Source organism: Batrachochytrium dendrobatidis, assembly GCF_000203795.2.
Source record: "Batrachochytrium dendrobatidis JAM81 unplaced genomic scaffold BATDEscaffold_7, whole genome shotgun sequence".
NCBI lineage: Eukaryota > Fungi > Chytridiomycota > Chytridiomycetes > Rhizophydiales > Batrachochytrium > Batrachochytrium dendrobatidis.
The window spans coordinates 548,195-569,261 of record NW_006281105.1 but is presented as its reverse complement, the minus strand read 5'-3'; the positions used below and the strand labels follow the sequence as shown (position 1 = coordinate 569,261).

The 21,067-nt window shown below is 37.3% G+C and overlaps 9 protein-coding genes across 9 annotated transcripts; 7 read left to right on the top strand and 2 right to left on the bottom strand.

Moving 5' to 3' along the window:
- Positions 1 to 168: 168 nt before the first annotated feature.
- BATDEDRAFT_25427 (uncharacterized protein) lies at positions 169 to 619 on the bottom strand (the record flags this gene model as incomplete). The annotated part of the gene is made up of 3 exons (XM_006679387.1): positions 169 to 240; positions 313 to 350; positions 427 to 619. The coding sequence occupies 3 exons, from the start codon at positions 617 to 619 to the stop codon at positions 169 to 171; spliced, it is 303 nt and encodes a 100-aa protein (XP_006679450.1).
- A 201-nt stretch (positions 620 to 820) lies between these two features.
- Positions 821 to 3,734, top strand: BATDEDRAFT_35240 (uncharacterized protein; the record flags this gene model as incomplete). The annotated part of the gene is made up of 8 exons (XM_006679488.1): positions 821 to 1,159; positions 1,245 to 1,393; positions 1,498 to 1,647; positions 1,982 to 2,307; positions 2,393 to 2,638; positions 2,731 to 2,839; positions 2,924 to 3,066; positions 3,207 to 3,734. Exons 1-8 carry the CDS (start codon positions 1,137 to 1,139, stop codon positions 3,732 to 3,734), a joined length of 1,674 nt encoding a protein of 557 aa, XP_006679551.1. The 5' UTR covers positions 821 to 1,136.
- Positions 3,735 to 5,694: 1,960 nt separating this feature from the next.
- BATDEDRAFT_16829 (uncharacterized protein) lies at positions 5,695 to 8,757 on the bottom strand. Its single transcript, XM_006679321.1, has 17 exons — positions 8,609 to 8,757; positions 8,394 to 8,526; positions 8,182 to 8,244; positions 8,024 to 8,074; positions 7,935 to 7,959; positions 7,787 to 7,809; positions 7,611 to 7,688; positions 7,291 to 7,528; positions 7,179 to 7,204; positions 7,008 to 7,088; positions 6,837 to 6,923; positions 6,666 to 6,750; positions 6,447 to 6,575; positions 6,334 to 6,356; positions 6,217 to 6,246; positions 6,015 to 6,123; positions 5,695 to 5,932 (listed from the first exon to the last, which is right to left on the bottom strand). Coding segments are annotated over exons 1-17 (1,215 nt in total). The 5' UTR covers positions 8,641 to 8,757; the 3' UTR covers positions 5,695 to 5,930.
- Positions 8,758 to 9,119: 362 nt separating this feature from the next.
- On the top strand, positions 9,120 to 10,948 carry BATDEDRAFT_25423 (mevalonate kinase; the record flags this gene model as incomplete). The annotated part of the gene is made up of 9 exons (XM_006679386.1): positions 9,120 to 9,215; positions 9,283 to 9,412; positions 9,506 to 9,892; positions 9,944 to 10,022; positions 10,115 to 10,205; positions 10,333 to 10,411; positions 10,499 to 10,542; positions 10,621 to 10,774; positions 10,836 to 10,948. The coding sequence occupies 9 exons, from the start codon at positions 9,120 to 9,122 to the stop codon at positions 10,946 to 10,948; spliced, it is 1,173 nt and encodes a 390-aa protein (XP_006679449.1).
- A 1,749-nt stretch (positions 10,949 to 12,697) lies between these two features.
- BATDEDRAFT_37027 (uncharacterized protein) lies at positions 12,698 to 13,815 on the top strand. The gene has a single exon (XM_006679533.1). It carries the CDS (start codon positions 12,998 to 13,000, stop codon positions 13,670 to 13,672), a length of 675 nt encoding a protein of 224 aa, XP_006679596.1. The 5' UTR covers positions 12,698 to 12,997; the 3' UTR covers positions 13,673 to 13,815.
- Positions 13,816 to 14,804: 989 nt separating this feature from the next.
- On the top strand, positions 14,805 to 15,488 carry BATDEDRAFT_25421 (uncharacterized protein; the record flags this gene model as incomplete). The annotated part of the gene is made up of 4 exons (XM_006679385.1): positions 14,805 to 14,937; positions 15,002 to 15,111; positions 15,175 to 15,176; positions 15,368 to 15,488. The coding sequence occupies 4 exons, from the start codon at positions 14,805 to 14,807 to the stop codon at positions 15,486 to 15,488; spliced, it is 366 nt and encodes a 121-aa protein (XP_006679448.1).
- A 117-nt stretch (positions 15,489 to 15,605) lies between these two features.
- BATDEDRAFT_25420 (uncharacterized protein) lies at positions 15,606 to 16,298 on the top strand (the record flags this gene model as incomplete). The annotated part of the gene is made up of 1 exon (XM_006679384.1): positions 15,606 to 16,298. One exon carries the CDS (start codon positions 15,606 to 15,608, stop codon positions 16,296 to 16,298), a length of 693 nt encoding a protein of 230 aa, XP_006679447.1.
- Positions 16,299 to 18,415: 2,117 nt separating this feature from the next.
- Positions 18,416 to 19,192, top strand: BATDEDRAFT_25419 (uncharacterized protein; the record flags this gene model as incomplete). Its single annotated transcript, XM_006679383.1, has 1 exon — positions 18,416 to 19,192. The coding sequence occupies one exon, from the start codon at positions 18,416 to 18,418 to the stop codon at positions 19,190 to 19,192; it is 777 nt and encodes a 258-aa protein (XP_006679446.1).
- Positions 19,193 to 19,802: 610 nt separating this feature from the next.
- On the top strand, positions 19,803 to 20,666 carry BATDEDRAFT_89095 (uncharacterized protein; the record flags this gene model as incomplete). Its single annotated transcript, XM_006679662.1, has 1 exon — positions 19,803 to 20,666. The coding sequence occupies one exon, from the start codon at positions 19,803 to 19,805 to the stop codon at positions 20,646 to 20,648; it is 846 nt and encodes a 281-aa protein (XP_006679725.1). The 3' UTR covers positions 20,649 to 20,666.
- Positions 20,667 to 21,067: the final 401 nt, after the last annotated feature.

Genomic DNA, 21,067 nt, shown 5'->3' with positions numbered 1-21,067 from the left:
TTTGATTTCATTGTAAAAATTGAATTGTTTGGACTTGCATTTCCATCAGCTGCAATTACAGCGACAGATTCGCCATGTTGAAATCAAGCCAAACATTTTATTAAATTGAGTTTTCATTTGAACAGAATTGGTTTCAAATATGAATCTGTCGACTCGACCATAACCTCGTTATTTCGTCACAGAGGCTCCGTAACTCTGCTTTACAGATGCTCCATTTTGATTCTCCCACTGACTCTTGATCTGTAAATCAATATATAATTTTGGATTTAGCTTATGTCATCTACTTTAATATTTTTAATATCAAGCTTTTACCTTGGTTTCGTGGTGTGCAACTACCGTGGCGCGCAAATCTGGCAAACCATCATGGAATTGTATTTATCAATCTAGCAAGCCATCACGAAAATATAAAAAACTATATTTGCTTACCTGCCATGTCTTTTTGAGCGTTTTGACTCTTGTCTTCAATAGTTTTTTGCTTTCCCCATCTTTGGTCTTTTTCTGATATCTCATTCACAAAATCGGGATCAGATGTCCAGTCATCCTCATTGTTTTGTGCAATAGAAACTGCGTTTTCTACAGTATTTGATTTATTCGTGATGGTAGCTGTTGATTTCCACATAGTATTGGGTGTAAGTTTGGTAATAGTGTTGACCAAACTCGAGATTTATAAAAACAATACAATGCAAATTGCTCAGATTTTAAACACGTGATGCAATGAATGGACTAGATAGTTTTTGAAAACGAGGCTCGTCACGAGAAAGCATTTCCAAACGAGTATAATTGCATCTTGCATAAAACAGCAGCGCCAATCTAACTATTAAAAATACATTTTTATATACCTGACTGAGTTTTATCAGTTGAAGTTTAATTTTTGTAGCCGACTCTTAATAAAACTATGGATTCAAATGATGAGGAAGCCGATATAGTGCTTTCCATGAGCATGCCTGCAATGAACCAAATCATGTCCAGCGAAGATATTAATCGACGACGCACAAGTAATTGTCCAACACTTGCTGACGAGCATGACTGGAGCGATGCTGACCAGGTGCAACAGAAAATAGATTATTCTATTATTCCTCGCAATACCAGCTTTGGCTCCATCTCTGCCCATATTGATAACCTTTCAGAGCTACGGCATGCCAGTCTTGATGAACTCAAGGTATGTTTTATCATATTGGAATCTAAACTCCAAGGCATGCTAAAATGTAACGCGAAGGTTGATTCTGAAACTTACTGACACGTAGATTTGATCACCCACAGTCTGCCAAACTCGATGATTTCCAGGGTATGACTAACCCAAAGGTAGGAAATCACAACACTGATACGGCTGAAGGATTTAAAAAGTATGGATGGTTTGCTACAACAACAAATCGACTAGTCATGGGATCAAAGGGTATGTATAGCTTTCATTCCAAATTTCACTACTGGAATGGTTGTGCAAGACTCCAGCCATAGTAAACGCTGCCAGTATACCATGTTAACGTATTTCAATATTAGATAAGCATTCAAAAGACGAAAAAAAGAGTTTGGATGAACTTTCAAAATACGGATCTAGTACATCTAGCTCGGCTCTATCAAAGAAAATGGAAAAAAGATACGGTGCATCTTCGTCCAACATCTCAGACATTTCGCTACGAGGAAGTTTTGGTACTATATTTAATACAAAAGGCCATCACCGAACGCATTCCGATCGGAAAAAAGGAAAGAATGCTTGCTATTTAATACACCAAGTATCGAGTGACACTAACCTTGACCCTGCATTAAAACTACACAGAAGAAGACCTTGCTGATTCTTATAATCCAACTCAAACTCAATTGAGTCAATCCGAATCAGGTATTGATGCATGCCACGCGCTACTGTGATATAATATCTAGATAGTGCAACAGTTTGGCAGTTTCTTGCAAATCAACAAAAAGATTTGCCAATAAGCTTAAACGTAAAACACTAATTTAATCAACCAAATGCCTTGTATTGAAATAGTTGAAGAATCAATTTTAGGTGTAGATGCATTTAGAGTGTTTTCCAATACTGTTTTGGTAGAAGAAGTATCAAACAAGCCTGTTCAAGTAAATGTGTGCTGGCGGCAGTCGTTTATCAATACAAAAATAACCTTGGATACACTGGTCAAGGATGCGATTTTCACAATTGTTCAGGATATAAAAGCTGAAAAGTCGATTGCCAATGACATAGATATGATATCAGATTTATCTTTATTAGTACTAGGAAAGGTGGATTACAATTCACCGGGTCTTAGGGTTTGGCTCAATCCCGATAGCAATTTTGCAATCTATGATATCAAGCAGGGGGTAATCATGTTGACTGCTCATTGGCTTTTGTTTAAATAATACTAGATTGTTTGCTCACTGCATATTGTCGTGGTTAAATGTTTAGGATGAATTACTTTTAAAGTATACTTTGGATATTGGAGTAGTTTTAGTTTCAATCCCTGCACGGTCAACAAAGATCCATCTGGAATACAATTTTGATTTTTTGGTATCCCATGCAATCGCGATGCTTCGTAACCCTGACTCGGATACACATTTAGACAAAAAGGAGCGCTGGGGGCTATATTGTCCACGGTTTGGAATGTGGTTGGATGAAACAAAAACCTTGTTTTCATACAACTTTACGACAGATGTAAGATTGAAGGAATTAGTGTGATGTTTCGTAACATGTATCAAGATTGCTTATTTTGATACCACATCCTTGTTTTTGACTGATATTGATAGACAATTTTGGAGCTACGGGCACTTGTAAATGAGTTTCTGCTCCGCTTATACCTACCTGATTTTGATCAAAAGATTGCCATTAAAGTTCTACCAAGTTTGCTAGTTTCCGGTATAATCTTGATTCTGTGTATTTTCACAGCCTCCTTGTATATAATGATAATCTTACATTCTACTATTAAAATATGGCAAATAGATGTCATGGCAATGGTTCAATGCCAACTTCATAACAGAAAACTCAAACTATATACCAATGGACAATATGGCCTGTTTATTACATCGACAGACAGTTGGATGCAGCCCGACGCAGTGATTGAATCATACGCTATGGCCAAAACAGTGAGATTTTGCTTCCATTATTAAACTATTTTGTTCATTAAATAAGCGATTGCATTAGCTCTGGATAATTTGTGCGTAATCTGACAGCCTATCTATTTGTTGTAATGGATTGATCGCTGTTAAAAACGCGACCTATGTAGGAGAGCATTCACTTTTGCATTCAATATCAATTTGTAGCAATCCAAACTCCCAATGAAAATTTGAATATTCCCGTAGACAAGCAAATGCTCGTGCATTCCATGCTAAAAAAACTTGAACAGGAAACTCAAAACGCCAATCACGAATCATACTCTCTCTACCTCCCAACGAATGAAAAACTAAAAGATACAGAGGTTTTATGGAATGTCATCAAAGATATCTCAAGCACAGACAAGCTACGATACAGACTGACTTCTCAAAAGGCCTTGATTTCTGCGTTTAAAGTAGAATCAACAGAATCAAACTCGGTAGAAATTGAAGTCGAAGTTGATTTTTCAGAACCACTTAGCTCCATTGTGCATTATTTTTGTAGAAGACTGGGTATACGATACAGTGAATTTTGTCAACTTCAGCTCGTAAATCAAACCAAATTGGATCTCTCCATGTCGTTTTTGAGTCAAGGTGTACCTTTTGGATCAAAGATTTTTGTCGTTTGGAAAACCCATCCCAGCAAAAATGCAAGTATATAAACCGATAAAAATGCCTGGAGTATTTTGCCAAGGGGTTTTTTTTGCTAATCTTGTACTGTGTTAAACGTTGTAGGTATACGGGGAAAATACTGACATGAGTGTTTGGGATGAGGTATTGACTCCCGACACGATTCAAATGGATGTGACTGAGCCATCACGCATCTTATCGGCAACACTAAACAAATTGGTTGAAAAATTGACCGAAGAGAAAGGTCAAGGAACAACCGCTTGTAAGTCAATTGTTTAAATGAATGTCAGGCTGAGCAAGGTTTTGCTAATCTTGCCATTTTCATATTTTTTACAGATCTGGATTTTGTCAAGACGTTTCTATTGACTTATCAATCATTTACTACTTCGGAAATTTTGCTACAAAAACTAAATGACAGGTATACACGGATTGATTATTTTTGATGACAGAGTTTTGGTTATACATGCTTTCAAATAGTTGAGCTTTTTAATGACATTGTTCTGACTACATATTTCTGATTTAATTTTAATTTTGTAGATATGCGGTACCTAACCATAAAAATCTCCCGTGGCCAGAATTTGACAAGTTTCGCACAACAGTTCAACTTCGAGTGTGTAATGTGCTGCTTCAATGGAGCAAAAAATACACATGGGATTTTGTGCATCCCCAACACGGCCAAAAAATATGCAAAGACGCTCTTTATTTTATTGATACAGTGCTTGCTTTTGAGCACGCATCCATGGCAAAGCAGATACGCAAAAACATTTTCAAACTTGTATGTATCACTATTTATACTGGCTGATATTCAGAGTTGTTTGCCATCTTATTGTGTCGAATAGATTTATAAAGCTATATTCTGTTGTATACTTGTCTTGTTAATACCATACTTTGTGCTTATGTATTTGTTGTCGATTTTTGTGAATAATACACGGTTACATACAGTCTGATGGATCCGCAATGTCGACCACTAATCAACTACTTTCTTCTTGGAAAGCCACAGTCACTGTTCGATCAGACCCAAACGGAACTGTGTTTGGATACTCAGCAGAGGAAATAGCACAACAACTGACAATGATTGAAGAGTACTTGTTTTTTGTTATCATGGTGAGGCTCTTGGTCCTGCTTAAACCCAAATCTATACAATGTATCTAGCCGTTCTTGCCTAATTCAAAGTTGATGCGTTTAATTGTGTTTTTTAAACTTTTAGCCATCGGAACTGCTGGGCCAAGCCTGGACCAAAAAGGATGCGATTACTCGTGCACCTGGCATCACTGCCCTGACTCGAAGGTTCAACGCTGTCGCTTGCTGGGTGGGATGGGTACGTATTCATGATTGAAAGTTTATACACAAAACTGTAGAAAAAAAGAAATCTTCAACTGTAACACACCAAGAGCAGTGAAATGATTACTCGAGTTTTAAATCAACTAATCATTGCAATGCGGATTGTTTCAAACAGGCTATTCTTGATGGAAAAACACCAAAACTGAGAGCTGAACGGCTCGGTAAACTAATAGATATATCTCAGGTATTGAGATGTTTTGTGGCTACAATTACAATTTTGCTTGAAGCCAGCTAAATGTGTGACACTGTTTCAAACTTAGCATCTGCTTTCTATGGGAAATTTTTCTACTCTTATGGCCATCATTGCAGGCATAAACAAAGCAGCCATCAGTCGTTTAAAACAAACATTCAAGGAGCTTCCTGCCAAATCTGCAAAAGTATGAATATTTAGTATGCCAAATTTTGCATAAATGTTTAAATTACAACACTCACCTTTTTAAATGAACACGTTTAGCGTATTGCTGAGCTGGAAAAATTAATGTCGGCACAAGGATCATACAAGCAATATCGTGCCAGTATTCGGTCATTAACTCCTCCATGTATTCCATACATAGGTATATTAGTATTGTATAAACATGGTGCAAGAATAGAATCTAATTTTTTAATCTGTTTGAAAACGGATATAGGAACATACTTAATAGACTGTAAGTTGGTTTGATGTGGTTATTTATTGAAAATCCAAAGTGAATAGTATCAAACAGCTAACCAATTGCAACAGTGACATACATGGAAGATGGAAACCCTGATAATATCCAAAACAGAATCAACTTCAGTAAACGCGAGCTCATCAGCGGAGTGATACGGGAAATGGTAGGATACCAGCAATCTTCATATATGATCAAGCCACTTGAAGAGCTCGCCACTATCTTGTCAAACATTCCTGAAGCCTCTGAAGATCAAGAGAAAAGAATGTGGTTAGAAAGCAAAAAGCTTGAATAATAATAAACCATATAAATAGAAAACATGCTCACAGTTGTGTGAAGGCGGAATGTTTTTGCGAGAGTGAATTCCATTAAGAATAGAAGCTGCCGAATCGCCAAGGCGCTCCTTATAATGTCTTTTTTCCTGTCCAATATCCACCTAGATAAAACAATATCAGTCAGTAAAACGCATATTATTTTTAGAAATACAGCAGTAATCTTGTCAAAAAATTGACTTGTATTGAACATTTACCTGCTGAGGACGGAAAATAGGAACACGATCCTTTAAACATAATATAGGCATAGTATTAATTAAAGTGGCATTATTCGTAGCAAATTACTATAAAAGGCAACAAAGCAAGTCACGTACATGAAGTTGTTCTCGCCAATGGGCTTGTGTTGCAGAATGACACATTGAAAGGGGTAAATATCGATATAGTAAGCATCGTGGCTTTGGCTATGATTTGATTTGATTCAACCTACCAAGCCATCCAGCAGTGCGAGCAATGCAAAACAGAACGGGAAAAAAGTCGGTTGGAAAGCCCATAGCTTTGTAGATAAGACCGCTGTAGAAATCAACATTAGGATACAGATTACGCTTGATAAAATATTCTAAAGATTAAATTCCGCCAAGTAGATTTGCAAAAAGCATCAGCAACTCTAAACATAAACCATGAAAAACATTAAATAAGTATGGCACACCGTCACTCAAAGCAATTCTTTCCAGTTCAAGCGCCACATTGACCAGATCGCTTCGGCCCATAATATCAAATACTTGACTGGAAATCTATAAAACACCATGCCGTATAACAGCACATCACTTAGTATTACAAATCATGGCTTTACATAGTATTTTGTTTATATAGCACCAACTTTTTTGAGAATTTTGGCTCGAGGATCATAGCTTTTATAAACACGATGGCCAAAACCCATGAGACGACGTTTCTTGGCCTTGACTTCCTATAAATCATACAAAATACATGCACTGGTTGTGAGACAATTAAAAGCAGCAGAATCAAAACAAACCAGCATCTAAAAGCATACCTCGATAAACGCGGGAATTTTCTCAATACTACCTATTTCTTCGAGCATTCTCAGTGCAGCTTCGTTGGCACCACCATGTGACTGGTTTTCAGTTAAAAATTCAATCATGGCATGTTAGCCTAATCTCGGTTGGTGCACATTATAAACTATCTAATCGAAAAACCAACTTACAGGTCCGTAGAGAGCAGATGAAGCACCTATCGAATACATTATGATTGTTTGTATACAAAACTATGGATTTTAGAAAAGTAAACGTTGCTTGTAAAAATGGGTTTATACATACCAGCTAGACACACAAAGGGATCGGTACCCGTGGATGCCATTTGACGCATGGCAGCAGTTGAGCAATTTAACTCGTGGTCAGCATGCAAAATAAAGATTACATCCAAAGCATGAGCCAGCTGTGGATGAGGTGTATAGTTTGTTTCAGACAGTCTGTCAAGCATATACAAAAAGTTTTCAGTGTATTCAAGCTCATTGGACGGAGTGTTGTAACTTCGTCCAATACGATGACGATAGGCCTATTGTTGAACCAACAAGAAATGAAGAGTCTATGAATATACACGTCGTAACAAATGCAATTAAGTATCGCAATACACTCACACATGCAGCCAAAGTAGGTAGTTTTCCTAAGCAACGAAATATTTGTTTGTTAACCATTGATTCATTTTCGTAAATATCCTGTGTACATTCATCCAAAAATTAGTTTTTTAATGGCATAGACAGTATTGAGATCCAACTGTTTTTATAAGCCACATGAATAGAAGCACAGTACCCACCTCGCCACATAGTGCAGTGCTGGCTAAAATAGTTGGTTATTGACACGGGTAAACCAAAATAGGCAATGCGAGTGTTGCATTAGTCAATCCGAATAAAATTTATCATGAAGAAGCCTAGTATTATCAACTGTTGGAGTTATTGCTTTACCTTCTGGATGAAAGGTCGACATGGCCTACATACCCCAAACAAGTTAGCTACATTTGAATGCAAAATATAATTCAAATATAGGTACATACAGCAATAGCAGAAACCAGCATGCCCATAGGATGAGCATCGTAACGAAAGCTCTAAAATTTGAATTAGTCAAAATTAGCTTGTATTGATGCATGAGATTGAGAATCTTACAATCTACAAGGGTTGCAACATAAGTGTAAATCCAAAGTAACTAGCCAACCTTTAGATAGTCGATCATGTTTTCGTGAATAAATGTATGCCTCTGTACGCGAGTAGTCCATTTCTTTAAACCAGCATATGGAAATACATGCAGGTATTAGTTGTATTAACAGGCTTCGAGTATATTTCAATTAGTAGACCCTTGTTTTTAATCCACCGAATTGGTATTCGTCACACCAGAATTGACAGAGCACAATACTAGTCTACTCTTACCTCCAACTGATCACCAGAAGGAAGTTCGCCAAATATAAGAAGATAGGCGACTTCTAAAAAAGTGGACTTTTCTGCCAACTCTTCAATGTCGTATCCACGATATCTAAGAATTCCCTTGTCACCATCGATATAACTAGAATAAACAAGTAGGTATCAATGCAAATCAGCAATTAAAGCTTAAAACTAACTGTATAGACTTTTGACGTAGCCATTACCTAATTGCAGAGCGACAAACAGCAGTGTTCATATATCCATGGTCGTATGCTGTCAAGCCAAGTTTAGCAAATGCAGTCGTGTCAATAGTATCATCCTTGACAGGAACAAAAGTCGTTTCACCAGATCGATTGTCTGTTACTTTCAAGCTAGAATAAACAGCAGTTTATCAGATTACAGCAATAATTGCCATAGATTAGCATATGTTGAACACTAAAAATAAACCAGATGATCATATCGACTTGACCCAAATGAGCCATGATAACATGATTATTTAAAGTTTAGAATATATATTTTTAATCATCATGACAGTTACCAACGACCAGCAGTAACACTCATGAATGCAGTAGGATGAATGGGTAGATTCAGATATAATCGAAATGGTCAACTGCACGAGTGTTCAAATAGAGAACAGACCCCAAAATATTGACACTGCCGTATATAGTGGTCAGTCTCTATATTTGGATTCCATTTTGATTTCATTTTGACTGAATTCGTATTTTAATACGATAAATGTCCGCTGCTCGTTTGCCTTGTGAAAGATCGTATTTGGTCTCTGCTCCTGGAAAGGCTATTATTTTTGGTGAACACGCTGTTGTTTATGGAAAGGTTGTTTGCTTTCTACTATTCGAGCGGCTGCCATCATTTTAAACTTATTGCTGTAATGGGTGTTTAGAGTGCAATCGCTGCCAGCATTGATCTAAGAACAACTGCAACTATCCGTCCTATATCCGACTTTATTACTCTGAGTCTGCCTGATTTGGATTTTGTGTTCAAGTGGTCTGTTTTATTGTTTAATGAAATACGTGAGTGATTATCTCGATTTAACAAGTGCAGCTAATATGGCTCAACACATTCATGACAAATATACTCATGGCATCTTGTTGGTATTATTATAGCACATGCCACTTTATTACCCTTGAAAATTCAGCATGATTCTTTGAATATGATGATGTCCATGCTTCCTGCAACCTGCTCTGAAGTGGTTAAACAATCTGCATCTGCATTCTTGACACTCTACACGCAAATATGTCATGTTCGGTCTGGATTCCACTTGGATGTGACCTCTGCATTACCCATTGGTGCCGGATTGGGCTCATCTGCGTCATTCAGTGTCTGCGTAGCTTCATTGCTTTTACTTTTTTCTGGGACTATTCAGATGCCCATTACTGCTACAGATCAGTTTTCTTCTCATGATCTGAATCTGATCAATAACTGGGCATTTATTTCTGAAAAAGTCATTCATGGAAACCCATCTGGTGTTGATAACTCTCTGTGCACTTTTGGTATGCAGATCTAAGTTTTGAAACCGCTGTACTTTGTAATGTTGAATCTAGTTTGCCAAGCTTATTTCAAATCTCTTGTAGGTGGTGCACGTGTATATACAAAACTAGAAGGCATTCAAGAACTAAAAGGGTAAGATATTTGTGTTTTTTAAAGTGATGGAATGGCTACTGATCTTACTATTTAATGCGCTTTGGGTGATACTACTGGTTATGATTGCATAGATTTCCACAGCTCGAATTCATTTTGACCAACACAACTGTTCCAAAAAGCACCAAGCACGAAGTAGAAAAAGTCCGACTTCGTCGTGAGAAAGTAAATTCAATGGCCTTGATTGATATCATGTCGTTTGATGTGTTTATATGTGAATGGACTAAAAGACTACTTTTGGCAATCCACACTTGTAAACTAACACTTGTTTTAAATATCTACTTGGATCTAGTTTCCATATATTGTTAATTCTTTATTGGACTCCATTCAAGCCATCTCGGATTGCTGTACCTCAGCATGCCTAAAAAATGGTATGATACAATGTTAAAATATGTATTATACATTTAAAATAACCAGTGTTTGTAGCAGACTTGTTGAGTTTTTAATCTTGTGAACAGATCAAAACACAATTACATTATTGGACTTGATCGAGCAATTTGAAGTGAGTTTAATTTTATAAGATATAAAGTATATAGATTAAGGCAACACTGTTTTACATCAAACTGTGATAACTATACAGGTTCTTGTTGATATGAATCAGTCTATCTTAGTGGGGCTTGGGGTCAGCCATCCCAAACTGGAGTTGATTCGACTGATTACTAGTCAACACGGTCATCGTTCCAAGCTGACAGGAGCAGGTGGAGGTGGATGTGCCTTGACCATAATTCGACCAGGTGGGTTCAATTTCAGTTTTTTGTGCACTATGCAATAGATTACTAAGCTTACTGCCAATAGGTACAACTGAAAAAGATATATCAACTCTTTGTGATGCTCTTGAATGCGAGGGATTCCAGTGCTTTCGAGCACAAGTTGGATGTAAAGGAGTTCAAGCTTGTTTAATCGAATAATCAATGAAATCAAATGATGGACTTGGAATGATAAATTATCGTGTAAATGTCCGAGTCTGATACATGTTGATATATGTGTGTCGATCAACAATGCATATTTATAATCACTACAGTTGAATGTGAGTCGAATCAGTCACTAAACCAACGAATCAATGATTGCACTCTAAATATGGTGTGATTTGATGCGACATGACAATATATTATCCAACAGGTTCAACAACATACACAACACCAATATCCAATACATCACACATGTATACACTGCATATACAAGCAGTAGCAATGATCGATCAAAACCAACAGTGGCAGAGTTACTCATCAACATATAGTCGATCATCAGTCGAGTCTGCATATATCAATCAGTTGCAACACGTCATAATCAATGTGGATTGTATTGCTCACCAATCGATCATGACAGCTAATCAAAACCAATCATGTAATCAGTACAATCACCAACATATCGATGATTGTTGACTTGTGGTTACAACTCGTCAATTGCATCCAATGTTACAGGTGATGCACATCTGATTACTGCAAATCAACAACTTGTCAAGCATATCATAGTGTGTATTGCCAACAAACCATGCAATTACAAATCAATGTATACGTGATCAACATTTGATATTTGATGGTGATGAGCCAACCATGATTGATTGTATCATACAACTAATACAGCTGCACTGTCTGGTATGTATGATCGACCCAGTCATGTCAAACAGTAACCAATGTGTGTATATCAAGTTTGTGTTGCATGGACACATCAAGGTGTTTGATAACGAGTCCAACGTGATGATACAAACCCAATATTATATGAATATCCAAGTTGATGAATCAAGTCAAGGTTTGCAAAGTGTCGATATGTCAGGTCAATCAAACGAACCAGTCAACCATTATATTGTGACTAGTGATGTCACGGCTTGAATGTCAACGAGTTAGACAGTCGACAATATGGGTGATTGTGATTTGGTCAAACCGCAACACTTGCATATCATTGAGTCGGTTTGATGTGTGTGGTGTAAGTAGTATGTATAAACTCGTTGATATTATGCACTATAACCAATATACACCACATATACAGTGGTAAACACCAACGTGCAGTATATCCAGTGATCGTATACTGGCTGACTGGTGCAGTATGATCAAGCTACTGCATTATTGATAAATATGTTTACAAGCAATGATGTGTACTGTCAGAATATTTCGAGCTTCTTGATTTGTTTTTAAATGTAGTAAAGTATAAAGTATAAAGTAGAATATAATCTGTAACTGTTAGTAGTTATCAGAAGAGAACAAATCAGAAGTGTAAGAGGAAGTTGCACTTTAAATCAAAATCAACAGACTTAGTCTTTTCAACCGTAGTGAAAAGATGTAATAAAGTAGTTAGAAAGATGAAATAGTTTGAAGAGTTGTTTATTGATAAAAGTAAGCATTCTAGCTTTTATAGTAAAATAAGAAGTAGTTAAGGGAGAGAGTGGAGATATAAGATCTTCACTCTAAGCTTCGCCGTTGAGGGTTCTCAGCTTCCCAGTTCTTGTATAAAGGGAACGATAGTCATCGCCTTAAATAAGTTTCACCTTGCGTATAGCTTATTTGTTATACAATGCTTGTTAGTTTATGCAGCATCCATACCATCCATTGTTTGGGATTTTAAGTTGGTACTTTTTTATAGAATTAGCTTTGCCATAGGTTACCGCTTAAGGATATCTGTCTGGATATTCCAACATGTACGAGTAATATTTGTGTATTATCACATGGTGACTACAATATACTTTATTGTGATGGGCTACACAACACATTCTTGAAATCACTAGCCCTGATACTACTCTTCCAGCTCCAACAGCGAGCCATCGTATAAAGGGATTCCTTTCTCAGAGTCGCATTCACATGTATAAAGGTGAAACAACATTAACTCTGACAACACTAGTTCCTTAGGGCGGCTACCTAGGGAGTCTGCTTTTTAATATTACCCGCCAATAATGGATATAAATACGATCCAACATCGAACTGTTGAATGACATTTACAACAACTTGCGCAACCAAACCAGTATAATGAAACTATCAATCACCATACTGTCATCGATCCTGGCTGTTTGCTCGGTTACTGTCGCCAATCCAGTCGATCCCAGTTCGACCATGAATGCTGAAGCTAGTGCTTCGACCACAAGCACTGAGGCTAGTACTTATACAATGAGTGCAGAGGTCAGCACTCCGACAGCCTCTACAAGCGGGGGTTCAACTGGTGAACCTGACTATTCGAATTTTCCTGAACCATACAACAAACTTGGCAGATATTGCTATCCATTGGGTCTTCATCAAATGATGCTTATTGAAATAGCTGCAAGAAATTATGCTAGAGTCAAAAAAGTGTCAGGTGGAATTAAACTCCTAATTGATAAGATTGATCTTCAAAAAAAATTAATTGAGGAACTGAAGCAGCAAGCCGAAACTCAGGGTCAAGCTTCAAGCGGTTGGTTGGATACTGCTAAATCTGAGCTTGAAACGCAGCAAAAAGTTCTTGACGGATTCGAAGAATCGATGAAAAATCTCTTTGAGAAAATTGAGGATTTGACTAAAAAATATAAGGATTCAGAGAAAGAACTTAAACAGCACTTGGGTCTGGATCCATCAGTGGATGATGAGGATGACCTACAATTGGAATCAATTCCCGGATATGAGGAATGCTTCGACTATTTCTACAATCGCCCATTACAGCGATTGACATAATCCGGGCATAGCTCTACTAAAGCAATCGGACTTTAATGTTGGCATACATTATTTGTGTTTATCTGTGCTACACCTATACTTGTAGTACGTAAGCGTAGTCACCACTGATGATGACATAGTGCTTAGGGACCTTGAACAATGATGTTTAAGATGTGCCATCATATCGTTCTTAGATTACTCCACTACTTTCTCTTGTAAAAAGATCGAATTCTTCTGATTAATAAAACATCCTTTGAACACAACCTAAAAACCTTTGAAATAATTCTATAACAATCTATCAAGTTCGACTCTCTATTCTGTTGATTTTGACTTGGTGACAACTCCTTATTATCGTCCAAGTTCTTTTCTGACTGATCTTTTCTACAGCGACAGACTATTATATTTTACTAATTGAAAGACAGTATTTTTCTCTATTTTCTATTTCTATTTTTTACGATAAAACCTAAATTCATTAATAACTGATATACACCATGTTCGAGTCTGATACATGTCGATATATGCGTATCAATCAGCAATGCAGATTTGTGGCCATTACAGTCGAATGTGAGTCGAGTCGATCATTAAACCAACGAATCAATGATTGCAGTCTAAATGTGGTGAGATTTGATGCGACATGACAATATATTGTCCAACAGGTTCAACAACATACACAACACCAATATCCAATACATCACACATGTATACACTGCGTATACAAGCAGTAGCAATGATCGATCAAAACCAACAGTGGCAGAGTTACACATCAACATATAGTCGATCATCAGTCGAATCTGCATATATCAACCAGTTGCAACACGTCATAATCAATGTGGATTGTATTGTTCACCAATCGATCATGACAGCTAATCAAAACCAATCATGTAATCAGTACAATCACCAACATATCGATGATTGTTGACTTGTGGTTACAACTCGTCAATTGCATCCAATGTTACAGGTGATGCACATCTGATTACTGCAAATCAACAACTTGTCAAGCATATCATAGTGTGTATTGCCAACAAACCATGCAATTACAAATCAATGTATACGTGATCAACATTTGATATTTGATGGTGATGAGCCAACCATGATTGATTGTATCATACAACTAATACAGCTGCATTGTCTGGTATGTATGATCGACCCAGTCATGTCAAACAGTAACCAATGTGTGTATATCAAGTTTGTGTTGCATGGACACATCAAAGTGTTTGATAACGAGTCCAACGTGATGATACAAACCCAATACTATATGAATATCCAAGTTGATGAATTAAGTCGAGGTTTGCAAAGTGTCGATATGTCAGGTCAATCAAACGAACCAGTCAACCATTATATTGTGACTAGTGATGTCACGGCTTGAATGTCAACGAGTTAGACAGTCGACAATATGGGTGATTGTGATTTGGTCAAACCGCAACACTTGCATATCATTGAGTCGGTTTGGTGTGTGTGGTGTAAGTAGTATGTATAAACTCGTTGATATTATGCACTATAACCAATATACACCACATATACAGTGGTAAATACCAACGTGCAGTATATCCAGTGATCGTATACTGGCTGACTGGTGCAGTATGATCAAGCTACTGCATTATTGATAAATATGTTTACAAGCAATGATGTGTACGAGTAATATCTGTGTATTATCACATGGTGACTACAATATACTTTATTGTGATGGGCTACACAACACATTCTTGAAATCACTAGCCCTGATACTACTCTTCCAGCTCCAACAGCGAGCCATCGTATAAAGGGATTCCTTTCTCAGAGTCGCATTCACATGTATAAAGGTGAAACAACACTAACCCTGACAACACTAGTTCCTTAGGGCGGCTACCTAGGGAGTCTGCTTTTAACATTGCCCACACAATAATGGATATAAATACGATCCAACATCGAACTGTTGAATGATATTTACAACAACTTGCTCAACCAAACCAGTATAATGAAACTATCAATCACCATACTATCATCAATCCTGGCTGTTTGCTCGGTTACTGTCGCCAATCCAGTCGATCCCAGTTCGACCATGAGTGCTGAAGCTAGTGTTTCGACAGCTTCTCCTGACGTGGCTATAGCTAGTGGGTCTGTTTTTACAATTCCTTTAAATCCGTATATGGCTGATTGCCATCCAATTACGTCTAAGGGAATAAAGATGATCGGAAACTACGCGGATAGTAAACATGGTTTCGACAGCGCAAAGAAACAGCTCATCTTGAAAAAGCAGGAGATTAAAAATCAAAAAAAAGGGATAAAGGCGCTAAAAGAACAACTCGATTCTTTGTCAAATCAAGCTAAGGATTCCCCTGACCCTAAAGATATTGAGGAGAGTTTTTACAGTATTTCACCAGAGTATTTTGGACGGCTTAGGGCTCTTGAAAAACTTGAAAAAGAGTGGAGGGAACTATCGGAAAAGTATAAAGAGATGCGCAAGGTATTGGCTGTCTTGAAATCGGAGCTTTATGACTATCTCGTGAAACATGATACGACAGGGTCGGTGGCTGCTGGTAGCACTGTAGACCTGGAATCAATTCCCGGATTTAAGAAATGTTTCAAGTTTTTCTACAATCGCTCATTACGGCGATCGCCACAATCCGGGCATGGTTCTGGTTCTCGGCAACGAACTCCTCAATCATAGACTTGTCACATTATTGCAGCTCAAAGTAGACTATCAACAGCCTCATCTAGGATATACTACAATGCAGCGTGTATTGTATGGTGGTTTGCTTTTCATTTGCTTTATACTTAATCCTGTTCATTCAATAAACACCTTTTATTGCCAAACCATGTGTATTAGACTAATTACTTGATCATATTGCACCATTCAACTACCATGCATTGTATTGATCATTGCAGTGTCATTGCTGAATCCATGCGACCGTGTATATTGTCATTTTGGGTTACCAATCAACCCATTGGTACCACTAGACTATTTGATTCAAGTGATACAAATGATTCGGCTGGTTTTGACAGTATCCACAAACTCATGTTTAATATTCGCACGCATTCCATTGACATACTACAAACTGACATTGGACGTCACATCACATTGTTTTGGTATCAAATGATACAATATGTATCAACCGATGTTTTGTATTCACATCCACATCAACATCCAGTATATACAACAAATCTGTCCATAATTCAACATATCAGCCATATTTGATTTGATGGTCATTTGTCACATTGTTGTGTACTTGCAATGATCAGTATCAATCATTTGCATGTAGTCTGCTGTCTAGTGTAATGTATGCAGTATGATCACATAACATGTCATCTGGTCATATAGCACACACTACAACCATAACTGGAAACATTGATCGTCGATTGTCGTCCCAATCAATATCAACAGTTGCATCAAACAAATCCACAAATGCACAAATCCACAACTCGGCGAGTGCAATGTATACAACTACAACATGTGTATACGAATACCGAGTGTGTCCAACTACAAGCTATGTATATTGAAACCATTGGATAGTATATTCGACACGTCATTGACATTGATAGTCAAATAATCTTGCGAGTGACCCTATGCATGCAACATGGTTGACATGGTTGACATGTTGGTGTTGGATGTATCAATGTGACTATATCCCAAGAACTGATCGGACACGGCTCAACATCAAATTTGTTTCTAGCAATGAGTTTATTGTGGTACCAAACATCAATCACAGTTGTTTATTGTTCAAAACTCGCTGGAGTATTACTGGCAGCTATTCCAGTATTTGGAAATACGTGTTGTTTGCAATAATGAGTATGATGGCATTTACAACAGTGATCTTGATGTTCAGTGTATGACAGAGTGTGTCCGTCATAGTTCAAGTTGAAAAATGGTAAAACTGGACTGGGAATGTTGAATCTATCATAACATTCAACATTTCAAACAATAAAATCGATATGGATTAAACTAAATTCGAGTGGTGCATTGACATTCAATTACCATGCATGGTATATACACAGATCTGTTTGCATTGATTTGTATTAGCAAACAGCCTGAAGCATATCGATTTGAAAGTGCTGGTGATTATTCTGATAGCTATTGTATGATTGATTGGATGGGTATAAATGTTGAATAAAATCCATGTTGCAGCAACTGTTTGCAGAATAAATGTCATTTTATTGACCAGTATTGATGACTGCATTACGCTCAATAAACAACCATCCATGTAACAACCTAAAAAACAACCGTCATGTTTTAGTATTTACACTGTAAGCCATTTGTTACAATGTGTAAACCAAAGTCATGTCTAGTGTCTGACAAACTGGTTGTTTGAATCAAAACTGTGTCTGTCCAAGTTGATGATGCGATAAACCAAGAAATACATCAAACCTCGGTAAATGCTGTCACACTTTCCAGATTGCTGAAACTCACATTACGCACAACTTGACATGAATGACAATGTTGATGTCGAGACTGACAATGTATTACAATGTATTGGTCAACAGTGGCTGCAATCAATGACAATATTGCAGTCAATTCAATCCATGTGTTGATTGGAACAATCATTATCCACTTGTCAGATTCAGCATGTAAATGCATGTTTTGTAACACATTTACTAATCCAACAATTGACTGATTAACAATAATTGAATATTAAAATGTTGAATAAAAGACTCGAGTCATTATATTGAACACATGACAAATGTTTAAACACTTCAAAGTGTGTGAATTTGTCTCACTTAAATTTTGAATGTGAGACAAATTCACGTTTTGTTCTTTTTTTCTTTTCTTTTCTTTCAACAAACTCAAAAATGACCAAATTTTATCTTCAATACAAGAACAACTCTCCAGTGCTTATCGATACAGCCCACGGAAGAGGACCACAAGGAACTCTACCTCTGATTACTGTTTCTCATTTGATTTCAGCTTACAAGACTGCTGCCACTCCCCTCCTTGATGCTATTCCTGTTGACGAACTCACTCTTCATTCTGAGGTGTATGGTCCGGCCATTGCTCGATATGGGCTTCTAACCTCTATTCAACATCCTTTTGGTTGCTACAACAATCCACTGACTATCAAATCCAAGAATGATGTGAATGTTGACCGTCCCTATCAAAGACACTTTGTACAAAGTCGAGCTGACCAAAAATTCATCGACGCCAATAATTTGAAATTGCGAAAACCAAATGACGCTTTCAAGTATTTGATACATCATCTGGAAAGGATTGTCAATGTCTCGAGGTTTCCAAACAACGCCGTATTTAACGACAATTGCTTGGAACACCGTCTTGATAGGAGAGTAACCAATTATCAAATTGACAATGTTGATAATATCAAACTTTTTTTTGCTGTTTCTGGTGCAGGAAAAACAAGGATGTTTCTAGAGTTGCTTTATTCAAACTTTGGGTACTACTTTGCTTGCAAGAGCTCTCAAGATGACTTTGGTTCTAAAGACATGTATCAATGCCTGGTGTATTGCGAGAATAACTATCAGCCTGAACTCACTAAGCATGCTATCCAACTGTTGTATTTCGTTCGGGTTTCTGTTTGCAACTACTTGATAAGCAAGGGATTCAAGGAACCTTGACAAATTATTTTGGCTCAACTCCATCCTATCGCATTCTTTGGAGTTGACTTGTTTGAGCGTCTTTTTACAATCCTTGTAAAAGAGCCTGGACTTTCCCCAACTGCTATTACAAACCCGTTTCCTTTTATTGCCATTGATGGAGTCCGAAATCTTGCACGAGGTCGTCGTTTTTATTTTCAACCAGAGAGTAGAAACTTTCGTCCCTTTTTCACTCCATTTGTATACCATTCCAAAATGATGGGAATATTTCCTCATTGCCTACTGCCTGCCACCAGTATTGACTTTGAACTCATCAAAGAGCTAGTGGAGTTCAGTGCTATGAAGGATGATCAAATCACAGATTGTGTAGTTGTATCAGATTTTCATTCTCTGACAAAGCTCGAGGTCGAACAGTATGTTAGACAATTTTTACAAGACCATCAAGTCGATCAACTGGATGCTGTTGTATCAAGAATTTCAGACTTTGAATTATGTCATGGAAGACCATGTTTCATATCGTATATTCTGGGCACATATATGAAATCAAATGATATTGACGCTGCGATTGGCAAATTTATCACTGGGATATCTAATGTTGATGGCCAGATTTTCCCGCTTAGATTCTTGAAAAATGACCTTGATGGAGGCATTCGTTCATTTGACAGTCATTGCTGGTGATAACCTGTCAGGACCCATTTGCGACGCATTTATTGATGCCATCTGGGAGGGAGAAATGCAACTTAAAGTAACTGGAAATGACGCTGCTAATGCAATACGTTACGGCTTGGGCTTTGGTCAGACTGTCAATGGAACTATATCTTTCATTGAAATTCAAGAGTTGGCTGTAATCGAGTGTCTTTGCTACTTTTTGCCCTTTGCACACACTGTCAAAAGTTTATACCAAAGAATTGGCTCGTATCCTAACCCTAACCCTCAAACGGTTGGCTATTTGGTGGAATACTTGGTTGCGTTTGCTTTAGTAGCCAACCATTCTGGTTCTGATGCTGCCAATAGTATCAAGGCATCCCGAGATTCTGCATCCAGCTATTTACTATTTGGTGATTCAGATCAAGTATGCTTTCCCGATCATATGTGTGGACCAGATATCATCTACAAGTGTGCCAATACAAAGACTGTATACATTGTCCAAGTCAAATTTGTCGAGAGAATGTCAAAACAAAAAGCTGCAAACGCTTACAATACTACAGATCCTGAACGCTTTTATTGCAAACGTAATGGCGGTGGAGTGTCGGAAGGGTTTGAAGAAAAACGAACTCACCTTCTTAGCACTTTGTCAAAACTACGCAAATCAGGTTACTCATTGCAACAGACTCTGGTTATTCATACTGCTGAAAAGAACCCTGTTGATGTTCAAAATATGAGAATCATCAATAGTCAAAACTCGCCTCAGTTTTTTGATGAGATTGGCAACGGTGTTTGGAGTTTTTTGGATTCAGTTGGAAATAACCTTCAATAAAGTTTCAAGATGAGATTGATATACAGATTGGATTTTCAAAATCAAAAATAACTTTGATTAGTCATATGCAACCAACACCAAACACGGAACCTTGAATATGAGCTCAATGATCAATTTTATCATCATGATTCGTAATTGCAAATAGAAATTGTTCCAAAACATAGGAATCCAGTCGTCATTATAAATATTCTTGCATTGCATTGCATACACAACTCCATTTGTGTATATTGATGGGTTTGCACAAAACTGAATTGATGCTAAACTTGGAAATACTGACGATAACAAGACAGATGCATGAATGCATTCACTCCATTCAACAACAGACATAGTTGCCAAGATCCAAACATGTTCCGCAACAAGTGATTTGTATTTTTACAGGCAAAAGTAGATGCTACCAGTGTAACATTTGTCAATTCTGA

Excerpts from the sequence above, each read along its gene's own strand:
- BATDEDRAFT_37027 (XM_006679533.1), top strand. The coding sequence starts at position 12,998 with ATGAAACTATCAATCACCATACTGTCATCGATCCTGGCTGTTTGCTCG.
- BATDEDRAFT_16829 (XM_006679321.1), bottom strand. The coding sequence starts at position 8,640 with ATGAACACTGCTGTTTGTCGCTCTGCAATTAG. Across the intron at positions 8,527-8,608 it reads GTTTGTCGCTCTGCAATTAG|TTATATCGATGGTGACAAGG; the intron begins GTAATGGCTACG and ends TGTTTATTCTAG. Across the intron at positions 6,357-6,446 it reads TCGCACTGCTGGATGGCTTG|CCCATTGGCGAGAACAACTT; the intron begins GTAGGTTGAATC and ends CTGCAACACAAG.